Source organism: Genypterus blacodes, unplaced genomic scaffold (assembly GCF_046128005.1).
Source record: "Genypterus blacodes isolate CSIRO-AG114 ecotype Tasmania unplaced genomic scaffold, CSIRO-AGI_Gbla_v1 ptg000111l_1, whole genome shotgun sequence".
Lineage (NCBI taxonomy): Eukaryota > Metazoa > Chordata > Actinopteri > Ophidiiformes > Ophidiidae > Genypterus > Genypterus blacodes.
In genome coordinates, this window is record NW_027466915.1 from 2,509,612 (window position 1) to 2,522,448 (window position 12,837).

Here is a 12,837-nt window from a genome sequence, read left to right on the forward strand (position 1 = left end):
GACATTGTATCATGTCTTGTAGAGAATTTAGATTCGCGAGTGCTCTTGCCAAGCAAAGCTCACACTTTGCTATTGCGTATGCTACTCAGTGTGCTTTCAGTGTGTGTATACTTAAGTGAGTAAGTACAAAATCAGGTGTAGCCACAGGTTTGTATAAATGTCTGTGTTGTAAGAAATCGACTAATGATTAATATTTAGAAATCATCTCTGTTTGGTGTGAAAAAAAGAAGAAGCACAAAGCAAAACATGGCTCTGTGTCTGTGAGGTCACACTTTTAAAGGGAGGTTTTGTCTCTCTTTGTGTCTCAAGAGGAGGAAGTCTGGACATCTGTCTTTGTCTTTCTAGGCCTTAATACCTCTTTAACAGAATTGTGTGTCAGAAAATTGGTGTCAAGACACTCGTGTGAAGAAATGAATAGAAAGATGGCAGCATGGTGAGGGAGGTGCAGTTGTTGTCCTCTCACAGCAAGAAGGTCTTGGGTTCAAATCCATCAGCAGCCTTTCTGTATGGACTTACCTTGCACCCGCTCATCCGTAGGTGCGGCCAGAGTTAATCTGTAGTTTAAACCCTTTGATAAATTACAGAGAGATTCTGCGACGGCGCTAGTTCCTCTGCAATCCTACACGAGGTAAGAGGATGAACGGTGATGATGCGTTTACAGTCGTTCATATCTTCCAGTCAAAAGACAAACTTTCCTGCTTGTACTGTCGTTCCAGCTGGCCAGGGTTCTATCAGAGACATGTCCTCACCCTTGTCCTGGAACCGTCCCAGACACCCAGACATTTTCAAGAATATTTGGCGGCACAGAATTTTAGATGCTCCTCTAGTTTGATGAGATCATTAGCATGTTTCTACAGAACGGCAATGGGCAGTAGCCATGAGATTGTGAGAAGTTATGGAAGACAAAACTCTGACTTTCCTCCTCTTTACCTTCTTTCTTTGCCACCAACAAAGCATTGACTATGTGAAAGGCAAGCCGCTCCTCCTCGCTTGGCTCCATATTGACCAAATGGGGTCTTGTTGGAACTCCGTCATGTGTGCGCACCACAATGTCATCAAGACACACTATCATCGGAAAGATTGTGTAATCTGAGCAGTTCAGCGATCATGTAGTCCGCACTTGACCTGTAAGGTTTGTCCCGATCTCATAGGACAGCTGGGAGGGGACGACAGTGTCCTCACCTACGTGGCTGTATCTCTATGGAGGAGACAGCTGATTCACACGTTGTTACTTTGGCTCTTTTTCTGTCGGGTCCTTCTCTCAACCCTTTACACACCTGGCTTGACTGTTAAAATGCAATACACACAAACACACACACACACACACACACACTGTTTTGTGAGGACGGATGTTGTCCTTCCACCATGTTCCCAGTTTCCAGATCAGTAAATCCTGATCGAATGACACTTTGAAGCTCACCTGATTAGCTCCATGCTACTTTCTGTAGCCATGTTGTAAAGCGGTAACTCCTTCCCAACACAAAACACACTCAAGCAGCTCATTTTACTAATAGAACCCTCACATCATTATCAAAGCACAATTTACCTCTGTGCAATATTTTAATTAGATTATAGTCTCTATTTAACCCATCATGGACTCTTTGATGCTCTGTGTTTTTAGTGTTAAGTCCTCAGATGCACGGTTAGAAACAAATGGCTGCTTTAATGAGAAACGCCGTCTATCCAGACTGAGTCTCTTTGCGTGTTTTTTTTGGTTCCACCTACTCGTTTTTTGCCATTGAAATCCAGTTAATTGAAGGCGTCTTTCAGTGCTATACATGAAGGGGGCCAAATTAGCATCCCTTTCTGCCCATTGGGAAGCTACGGCAGACGTGGATGCTTTGATGTGACAAGCACGCTTTCAGTAGGCGGCAGGCTCCTGAAAATGAGCTGATGGCCCTGCTATTAGGCCCAAATGCAGATGCGTCCATGTGTTGCAAAACGCTTAATCTTTTAATTGATCACCTTCTGCATGGCCTGTTCTTCACACAGGTTCTCCCCCGCTTCCCTACTTAATCAGAATCGCATTTGGGAAATGACATAGATTGAAGGAAAGCAGAGAAAAGCTCACGTGAAGGAAAGCAGAGTTTTAGATTTTATTTTTTAGGTTTTAAGTGCAGCACTTTGCTTTAATCTCTCAGGAAGCCGGATCAACACCGTAATAGAATGGAATAGTTGTATCATGTCAGAAACACACCTCATTTCTTTACGTGTGCAGTCTCACGCCTTGTGAATTATTACGCCTCCTGACAATACAAAGCCAAATATAATGTAGAAATTGTATTATATTTTTTTGGTTGACTGTATTTTTCTTGATTGCCTTTATTCCATTATTTACCTATAATAGTGACCTGCAAACACTGTGAATAAGGAAATGAAATAAATGTCTAAATTGCAACACTTAATTCATTTGTGCTGATTTAAAAAACAACAACTTTATGCTATTCTGTACTGAACAATAAATGATTTTATGAATATATTTGCAGAGAGAACATATTAAATGTCCAAATCTTTGTTTTCAATTCTGCTTCTACAAAATGTTTCCGCTTCAGTGAATAAATTCTGAATAATCTACTTGAAATTAAGACTCACACCGATTAAAACATTAGTATCTCACAACTCTGGATTAATATGCAATTATTTTTTAAGGCAGTATTCACTTGCCTGATCCAAATGTTTAGTAGCACAAGAACGCATTGATGGCTGCAGAATAGATGAGAGGATCAACATAACCGTGCTACTATAGTTCTCTCTTATTCATTTTATTTTTCAAAACCAATAACAAGAGCTTGTATTGGTCTAAACAGGCAGATATCCCTGCCTGCATTTCTCTATAGTCCACACACTGACACACACAAAGGCTTAGTTACTGTAAAACTCAGCAGATAATATCACAACTTTCCCTTTTATGTCCCCCTGCTAAAAAAATTGCATAGCCATTTAAAATTAATGATCACAGAAGGAATTTTGGAGTTCTTTGACCTTTTGCACCCCTAAATGTCTTGGGTGTCTTGTCTTTTGGTTAAAAGCCCAGCAGGGTGTAGACCACCATGCAGGGAGCCCAGCAGATAACAAGCAGCTCCCCCCCTCTCTTCACTCCAAGCTGTGAGCTCCATGCTGAGGAGACTGAACACAGGTATAGAAACATAAAGACTCACTTACAAATACCGCTATCTCTCCTCCACTTACACTTCAATAACAACAGTGCTACAAATGTGGTTTCTTATGCTGGTAGAAGAGAAGAAGAAGACAAATCTCAGACAAGTCGCAACAAAATCTGTCACGAAAAAGGAAAAGACGGAGCCAAAATATCGATTCATTATTTATATATATTTACAGGTAACCTCAACAACAAAAAAATATCCACGTGTAAAATGGAAGTGAGTGAACAAGATGAGCAGAATGCAATTAAAAAAAAATTCACAACGTAAAAAATAATAAGCGGAGCTGCAAATATTACATGGAAATTTCATCTTGGATGAAAAGTGCAATGGAAGAGGCAGGATGATGCGTCAGGATTGTTTATAACAAATATTAGACATACTTTTGTACAGATTGTCTGGGGTAACACTTAAAAATAAACAGGTGGAAACAATAAAGCAATAATAATAATATTCATTTCTATCTCATTAGACATGACAGCGCGGGAAGTCTCTCAGACATATATAAAGGAAAAAGGCAATCCTAAAAAAAAGAAGCATTCAGCCTATTTTTGCATGCTTGAATAAATATCCACAATGTCCTTTTAAGTCTCTTTTTCTTCCTTATCTTAAAATTGTGAGTTGTATATTTAGGCGGAAGGAGACAGTCAGTCAGTGTTGTGTACAGTCTATGTTACAGCGCTGCAGATGAGGGAGGTGTGCAGCCTACTATAGTAGATGGTCCGGGGAGCAAATGTCGTCCTCGATGTCCACGTCGTCGTCGTTCTCGTCCAGCATGTACGAGTCCGCGTCCGCGCCCAGTCCGTGTTTCAGCTCCTCCGCGCTCTTTTCCGTCAGCTCGCTCTCGCTCGAGTTCTCCGCGGATCTCTCCCCGTCCGCCGGCGTCTTCCGATCGTCCTGCGCCTTCCTCAGCTGCTTCTTGTGTTTCATCCGCCGGTTCTGGAACCACGTCTTTACCTGGACGAAGGAAGACGGCGGGTTAAAACTCACAGAATAATCGATTCAGCTGGAGAATTTATCGATTATTCTGACATTTTGAATGCATAGAAAAATGCATTTCGACTATATTTTATGGAATTGATTTTTATGGAATTTTACTCACATATATTCTGAAGATGGGATAATTCATACATCATTTTCATTGATAAAATATATAGATTTTAAATTATTTTAAAAAGTAAACTCAATGATTAAATAATAAGCATTTATCCAAATATGAAACAGTTATCTCCTTTATTTAACAACAAACCTATATACATGTTAGTAAATTAATGTCAATTTTTTTATTTCTGTGTTAATTCATTTTTGCTTGATTGTCACTCAAAACAAACAAACAAAATAGACTAGTAAAAGACCCCGAAGAGCACCGAAGTACCCTTGAGCAAGGACACAAGACTCCCTCCTTCCCTCCAATGTTCGCACCTGAGTCTCGGACAGGCTGAGCGCCGTGGCCAGCTCCACTCGCTCCGGCGTGGACAGGTACCGCTGGACCTCGAACCTCTTCTCCAGGCCGGAGAGCTGCGAGTCTGAGAACACCGTGCGGGCCTTCCTGCGTCTGCAGTGTTTCCCCGGCAACTCTGCGTGGTGCTGGAACAAGGCGGGCATCTGCATCCCTGCAGGACACAAAAGCAGAGAGAAGCCACTTAAACAAAAGTCTTAAAAAAATGCATTTATTTTTGTATTTTAGTTTATTAACAATTACGTATTTTGGGATTATTATTGGATTTGATTTTTAGCTTTTTTTATTAGAGATGGGGACCCGAACATAGTAATATAACAATACGTTTCTACCATTATTAAGATGCTGAATTTAATTTCAAAGACATTTAAATTCACTCAGACTCACGCTGTTGTAACAAACAAACTAATTCGATTTAAATAATAATTTGCCTAATATGCGTATAAAATCCGCGTTTTTGCAACTTTGTATTCATGCCACATTACACATGCGATTTGTTGGGATTCATTTCAAAACATCTTCCCTCTTCAAATTATATTTGAAAACTTTTTAACGAAACGGATATATTAGAAAATTCTAAAAAGTATAAACACGTCTTTCGAATAAATATCTTCTAAAATCACGTTGACAATAACAATTAAATTCTCTCAGTTCACAGCAGTAACAGGTGTGTGTGTGTGTTGTGTGTCGGTCGAGGCCTCTCTACCTGAAAGCGTGCAGGTGCTTACCGGATGTGAAGAAGTATTGGTGGTGATGTTCCGGCTTGTGCAGCGGGTGGTGCGGATGCGGCGCCAGGATGGGAGTTGGCATCAGCGGGTATCCGTACTCCAGGATGGGCATCCGGGAGGCCAGGGAGCTGGTGAACGGCGAGGGGATGACCTCTCTGAGCGGCTTGGGTTTGTGCAACAAGATGTCCTCAATGAAAAACGACGTGGACCTCTGCGTCGGAACCGCGGACGTGTAGTTCATACTCATGATTTCAGTGAGTGTGTGTGTGAGTGTGTGTGTGTGTAAGGGGGGGGACGTTTTCCTGCCTTTAAACCTCCTGCATCAGCTTCTGTCTCTTCCAACAAGTGTGAGCCCCAGTGTGTGTGTGACCAGTGAGTGTAAGACCGCAGCCACCATCCACTCTCACGCAGTTATATCAGCGGGGTGGGCGTGAGGCTTGACGCGGTCTTTATGCAGAGGGCTCCTCGGGATGGGGGGGCTGGTCCTTAGCGCTGATTGGCTGATCTGCGTTTGAAGCCCGCGATGGAAAAAACAGCAAACAGATTCCGGATAAGAAGTGCACCTGTGACCGTATCACAATTAATGTGACTATAGCGACGAAAGAGTCAGTCAAACCAATAGCGATGGGTGTACGCGGTCGCCCATGGCAACCAAGATGTTTCAGCTATATAGCAGATATACAGCATATCCTCATAAAGGAAGTCCATTTACTTATTATAGGACTGCTATTCAAAATCATTTCAAATTCAAGTTTCCCTGAACATACAACAACAACAACAACAATAGTAATACTTCTTATATGTATTGTTCTTGAGTGTATTGTTATTGAGCAGCCCCAGATCGCTGACCATGGTGCTGAAAGTTCACTTTCATTCTTACTCTGCTATTTTCTCCGTTTCAGTTTGTTGCACACTTGCAGCATAGATGGATCAAAGGCGTTTCAAGCCACAGAAACTTAATGTATTAGCCTGAAGCCTATGATCACGTCCAAAAAAAGAGTCGATATAGTGTTTTCTCCCTTATGCTCTCCTCAGTGGGTTTAAAGTGACTTTGTCGTACTCCAATGCTCTGATTTGTATCTCCTTCAGAATCATTATCAATATTGGAGCTACAGCAGCGAATTTACCTGTGAGTTAAGAATGACAACACTATTCCTTTATGCATAAAAGATCAGTCAAGGAATACGGATGATTTGGATTTAGCGCATAAATGTGCTTGTATTTGTTGACATTGTAATATTTCTAAAACATAAAGAGGCCCGCTGACTTAATAATCACATTATTCTTTGCTGTGATCTCATATTGCCTTTGCGAAACTTTCAGGATCAAACTTTTTTAAAAAACGGGTCTCTGGCTCGAAACAGGAACATGCGAGCACATACAATGTTGTAATTGTCTGAGAAAATCACTTGGATATAAGTTCCTCCATGCGCTCTTTCCCTGATGTTGGCAGTTTGGAAACCAAGTGCCGCAGTCGGTGCCACGGGAGGATCAGGCTGCTACAGGTCTGTCTAGTAATTCCGCCCAAATTGGCTGTAATTGTCGGTATTAAAATCTGGGAGAGTACAAGTGGCGTTCCCGTGCCCATTTGCGACAGAAAGCGGTGCGCTGTAATTTGTTGATATGGTGTTGTCATCACATTTCCAATCACGCCGCTTAATGTGAAAGTGTCTTAATGTAGGCAGAATTCGTGCTGCAATGCTATTAGGCAATTAAGGGGAGATGTTAGAGCGGAAGTTGTAATCCTGGGTGCTGGAGGACAGGATTTCCATTTGATCAGATGGAGGGAGAAGAAATTAATTATCCGGAATCAATTAAGGAAGGGGTGGAGAAAGGCGCTGTTAGTTTGCATAACAGTGTGTTAAATGGATGTATAACCTTGGAAAATGTTAGAAAATGAACCCCTCCTCTGTGTGTTAGGCATATCTGATGAGAGAGAGGGAGGGTTTAGGTGCATGAAACTATAAATCCTTGTTTTACTGCATTATTCTTATTGTAGATATAGGATATTACGCAAGAAAGCACCGTTGACTGCGTTTCAAACAACTTTCAAAGGACGTTTTCCCATGAGTGTGTGCGTGTTGAGTGTGCAGTTAAGGTGGAGAATAGCTTTGTTGGAGGAAAGACCCTGGGCCGAGGCAGATGGAGATAGAGATGGAGATAGAGATGGAGATGCAGATGGAGGTGACCCTGGCTGCACCTGGATGCATGCGCGCCGGGATAACAAGTTGCTTTTAGAGTGAAATTAGAAAGTAAATAAAAAAAATGGTGATGAAATCGTCTTTAAGGTGGCTGCTCAATAGGATCCGTTCTTGAGTCTCGGTTAAGCGGCTTTTAGCAGCCATTTCATCAAGTCAAATTTGGAGCCGGAGCGAGGCAGTGCGTCACCGCTTTAAGTGGCGCGTTTAGATAAGAGGCTTGCAGCGCTGCGTTGGGTAACACATGGCAACAAAAGGGGAGGAAACCCACCATTCAGACACTTTTAAACACTTACCAAACTAATGTTAACATGCTTTTTAGGTCAACATATGTGCGCCTTCTTTTACGTTTTATTCCCATATTTTCTTATAATACAGAAATCATGCTTTGATGAATATTTCCACAATATTTATTCAGTAATACTCAACGAGATTTCACGTTTTTCAATGGAATTTCTATTTCTAGTGTTACTAATTAAGTGTTCCTAAATGACGTTATGTTTATACTTTATTCTTTATTCATGTGACTTACTTTACTCTACATTAATCTTTGGCTTCAGATAGAGAAGCCAATGGAAAAGCTGCATCTCTTCTGTTTATCACTAAGAGCTTCTGGCTTTGGACCCCAAATGCTGTGATTCATCTCAAATTACTTCCACAGATTAAACATATTGATTTGCTGCAATGACTTAGATTGCCAACATTGTAACACTAATGAAATAAACATCATTCTTTTCCAACACACCTAAATAGAACTAATCATATATTGGTAAAAGCAGGAAACATTTGAGAACCATTGTTTTAATGCTAAATGCATGGAAACATTAGTTTGGAATAAAATTCAATTGTGCATTTCTTGCTTTTTCATAATTTCAGGTCTTACTTACTTCACAGGGACGTTGTTGCTATGGAAATATGTTCTACAATCATTTCAAAAGGCAGTAGACACGTGCTGTGTGTCAGCACTGCAATCACTAATAACTATATATACATTAAAATGCATAAAAAGACACATTCTCATGAATATAAAGAACAACTGCATGTTCAGCCATATTGACTTTAGATTTATATGAATGTATGCAACAAGCAGACCCCAATAACTAAGTGGCCACATAAAGCAGCGAAATCAATCATGCAGCCTTTATGAAAAGTGATAGATTGCACAGTGAATTAAAATAAGGAGGCATATGTTCTCAAATCCTTTTATTGAATTCATTTGATGTATAAAATGTGGGTCCATGTTGATGGTGAGATTCCACACACAGCCTCCATGCAGCTGTCATGGTCATCAAATCCACAGTCAGGCTTGTTTCTGGGTGCTTCAGGTCTTAATGAGAGTTGGTGCTCCGGGGGCACTCGTGCATTCGATAGGCACATAGATAGAATATTCCTAAAAAAAGAAAGCAAGGTCTTTCATATCTATTTCCTGGCATTGTTAATGTGGTTTAATTTAGTGATTAAGTGCTTGAAAACATGCAAAACATAGAAATACCAGCTCTGTGGTGCTTTTTTTGTGAGTAATTTGCTGATGTCTATAGGCTCAGGCTGGTAAACAGTGCGGCCTCCTCAGATTGTGATTGTAGGGATGTTGCCTCCCACTAAACCGTTTCTTATGTTCAGTAGTGCAAATCCTGATCTGCAGGTATATACAGCACAGCTTGGGGCTGAGGGTGGGGGTGGGGATTGAGAGATGAGCACTTACTAAAGGGGTCACTTAGTGATAATGTCACATTGATTCTTTGGTTAAACCCGTGTGCGCTTTCACTGTGTTCTGTTAAGGAAGTGAGCCATCACTTCATGTCATCATGTAAAGTGTACATGGCAGAATGAAGCCGTGCAGTCATGTGGCAGTGTGAAAGTGTGCGTTGACACATTTCTTATCCAGAGAACTTTAGCCAAACTTGATCATATCATATGAGCTGATGCCTTTTTTTGTATATGAAGGACTATTGTAACATTTAGCAACTATGCTTATTTCACTGGCTGCAGTAATTTGTGAGTTTTTGAAAATATTCACTCAGTAAATAATTGCAATAAAGAAAAAACTCTGCAGGAAATGATCCTAGCTGATTTCCTACTAAATGCATTGTGTGTTTACCTGAAAAGAAGGTGAGCACCACTGAGACCCAGCCGATGATGTAGGACCAGGAGAACCTCCAGTTTCCATAGCGTTTCCCATAGTAGTTCATAGTCACACCAGTATACACTGACATCGCTATAAACACTAAAAAGCCTGTGCAGCAGAAAAGGAAATGCAGGATGAAGTCACACTAAAGGGCTTCACATTCACTCTACACATCTTACTGACTGAAGCTCAGTTTTAGCTTTAAATAGATTGAAATTTACCAGCAGAAGTGTTATTGTCGCTATCTAAATGTGCTGAAATGAGAATGAGAATAAAACTTGATGATTATTGATCATTTCTAATAAAAGTGCATGCAAAGGTTCATGGGAATTTAGGTTTTTGATTGTATTTCGTTGAGATTTATTGTGGGATTTGAAATGTAGTTGACGTGCTTGAATCCCAATGTGACTTGTGATAGTTTCATTATGTTGTCATGATGTTTGAAAGTTCTGCAAGTCTTTCATGGCCATGAGTCATATCATGTCAATCATGTGACTGATGATTGGAAGTGTTGTACATCCTGTGCCAAACCAGGAAGTGTGAAACTTGTTTGAAACAGATCAATCTTGTGTTGAACTTGTCGTCCCATTTAGTGACTTCACATGATGTATGCAGCCTAAAAACTGAATTCGCTTTTATGAGATATCTTTTGTTGGTTATTTGGGTATTCAGGTTGGGCCTATACATCATCTAGTGAGCTGAACAGCCATTTCTTTTTAATCCTTGACACCATCCATCATTGCCAATATTAACCAAATATATTCATTAGCTGGGCTACAACAAATGATGCAAAAGAAAAAGGCTCTTTAAGGTAGAATCTAATGAAAGTGGATGTAAAATGACATAGTTGATATGATTTATAGCATTTTTAATACCTAACACTGGCGACAATCCAGTAATTCTAAATCAAATACGAAAACCAGCAAAGGAGAAAACGATTGAAAAACGACTTACATGAGATGAAAAACAAAATGCCTGCAGCGAAGGTTTTGTCAAACCTGTCGAAGGACGAGTAATGGATGAAGGCCATGATGCCGATGATGATACCAATGAAACAGGCCAGAAGAGAGAGGATCATGAGGGCACGTGTTGCATCTAAGTGGGCTGTGGACAAGGTTAGAGGTCAATTAGGGCCACCAGTGAGGTCAGTTGCATGTCAACAGAGGCTGATGTGAGGCTGATCTGTGATGTGACCCTGTTCAGGCCGTGTTAACAAGCCAATATGAGGGAGAAACAGATCCAATTACAGCATCCAGCTAAGTGAGGTCACACAAAAGGGTACAAATATCTGTTTTTATTTTTCAACAGTTATAGATCCAAATGATGATGAGGATGATGATGATATCTGCAACACAATGTGAATTTAATTTGCTGAGAAAATCCTTTTGAATACATCTGATTGAGGTAAACTCTCACTTTATAGTTGCAAAAAATGGAAAATCACTGTTGGGCTTTGAGTTTTTGAGAAATTAACAAAGAGGAAATTTGTATTTTTCTGTGTAGACATGTTGTAATATTAGCAGCAGTGAACAGTGGAGGCATCTGTTCATATGAAGCAAGAAAGATGGAGTTTTATCCTAGTTCTTCCTCAACAACTGACATCATTATTCCCTCCAAACTCCGCCTCTCAGAAGTGTTTGTAGAAAGAATCAGAAAATATGTTGGTTAGACATAAAACGTATATTCACATTAGTCCAATCTGCCACATAAACATCAATGGTTAAAGTTTATGTTCTCATATCTGTTGGTTTGTTTTTGCATCATTGACTGAACAGTTGCAATTTAGATCTGAAAGATTTAAAATACATGCTTGAATAGTTATTATTACGTTGTTATGTTTATTATGGTGTTTTTGTTTTGTTGAGGCTTTTTGGGCCTGGTGGAGGTATGCTTGACATTACCGATGCTGTCGTTGTGTGGGAAGCATTTCCCTGGCGTGCAGTAGCGCCACAGGCCCTGGTGCATGTAGTTGCTGGACTGCCGATACTGCATCCAGTAATCGGTTGCTGTGGAAACAATCAAGAGGATGTTCCCCACGCCTGCACAGAACAGCCCTCCGCCCATAAAGCTGTACATCCTGCACCTGCACACACACAGGGGGACATAAGGTCACTTAGCATCAGTGGTCAGTGACAACACCCCGCCCCCCCCCCCCCCCCCCCCCCCCCCCCCCCCTCCTCTCCATCTCACACACACACACACACACACACTTCAGGGAGAGAGGGTCTAAGTGTCAGTAATTGCGTTGTAATGAACATATTATTTCCACTGGATTGAGCCGGGGGGTCGTGTGCGTGTGTGTGTTTGTGAGTGTGTGTGTTTGTTCCACTTTGTTCCCTGGGAGATCAGTCAGCGAAGATGGGCTTTACATGGGTTTTTATATGAAAAAAACCCATGTACCCCCCCCCCCCCCCCCCCCCCCCCCCCCCACACACACACACACACACACACACACACACACACACATGGCCCGAGTCCAGCGCTGCTTTGATACTTGATACATCTATTGCTCATTGTTCCACCTGGATGCAATATCCTGCCGCCATCCTCTTTTCTCATGGAGAGTTGTCATGTATTTTGGGGGGGAAAGGATGATAGAAAGATATATCTTATTATGTCTGAAACCTGAACAGGATGCTCGTTGAAGAGCTCTGTGTATTCATTGAAGAGCTCTGTATTTCTGGCAGATCACATTTTCCCCCTGAACATTCTCTCAGCTGTCTCATCTAAGCCAGACCCTCTTTAATCCCAGCGTAAAACTGATGAAAAGGCCGTATTTACGCTGCAGATACAGTGTGTTTGAATGTTAATAAATGCATTCAGCAGCATATTAATTCTAACAGTGACATAAACACGCATGAATGGGAAAAGACTTCCTGGCGTTCCCCTTTTCAGCCAATCAGAGGCCTTATTTCACTGACCTCGACTGTTCTCTTTCAATTGCACAATCACACCGCGGTTCTAATATTACTGTAAAACAGCAGAGAAAATGTAACCATCATGACAAGAGGAACAGCAATCATTTCAGCGTGGATATCAGGCACGTCCCCTTCTACGGCAATAATAACTATGCTGTAATGTGTTCAGAATTAGGTTTAAATTTCTCTGTCTCCATCCCTCATTTTCCATAACCACGGGTAGGAATTCTCCACAGGAACCTCTGGGT

At 41.1% G+C, this 12,837-nt stretch overlaps 2 protein-coding genes across 2 annotated transcripts; both read right to left on the minus strand.

Moving 5' to 3' along the window:
• Positions 1-3,869: 3,869 nt before the first annotated feature.
• bsx (brain-specific homeobox) lies at positions 3,870-5,595 on the minus strand. Its single transcript, XM_076161181.1, has 3 exons — positions 5,349-5,595; positions 4,584-4,774; positions 3,870-4,118 (listed from the first exon to the last, which is right to left on the minus strand). The coding sequence occupies exons 1-3, from the start codon at positions 5,593-5,595 to the stop codon at positions 3,870-3,872; spliced, it is 687 nt and encodes a 228-aa protein (XP_076017296.1).
• A 3,279-nt stretch (positions 5,596-8,874) lies between these two features.
• On the minus strand, positions 8,875-11,747 carry lim2.1 (lens intrinsic membrane protein 2.1). Its single transcript, XM_076161406.1, has 4 exons — positions 11,573-11,747; positions 10,626-10,775; positions 9,645-9,779; positions 8,875-8,936 (listed from the first exon to the last, which is right to left on the minus strand). The coding sequence occupies exons 1-4, from the start codon at positions 11,745-11,747 to the stop codon at positions 8,875-8,877; spliced, it is 522 nt and encodes a 173-aa protein (XP_076017521.1).
• Positions 11,748-12,837: the final 1,090 nt, after the last annotated feature.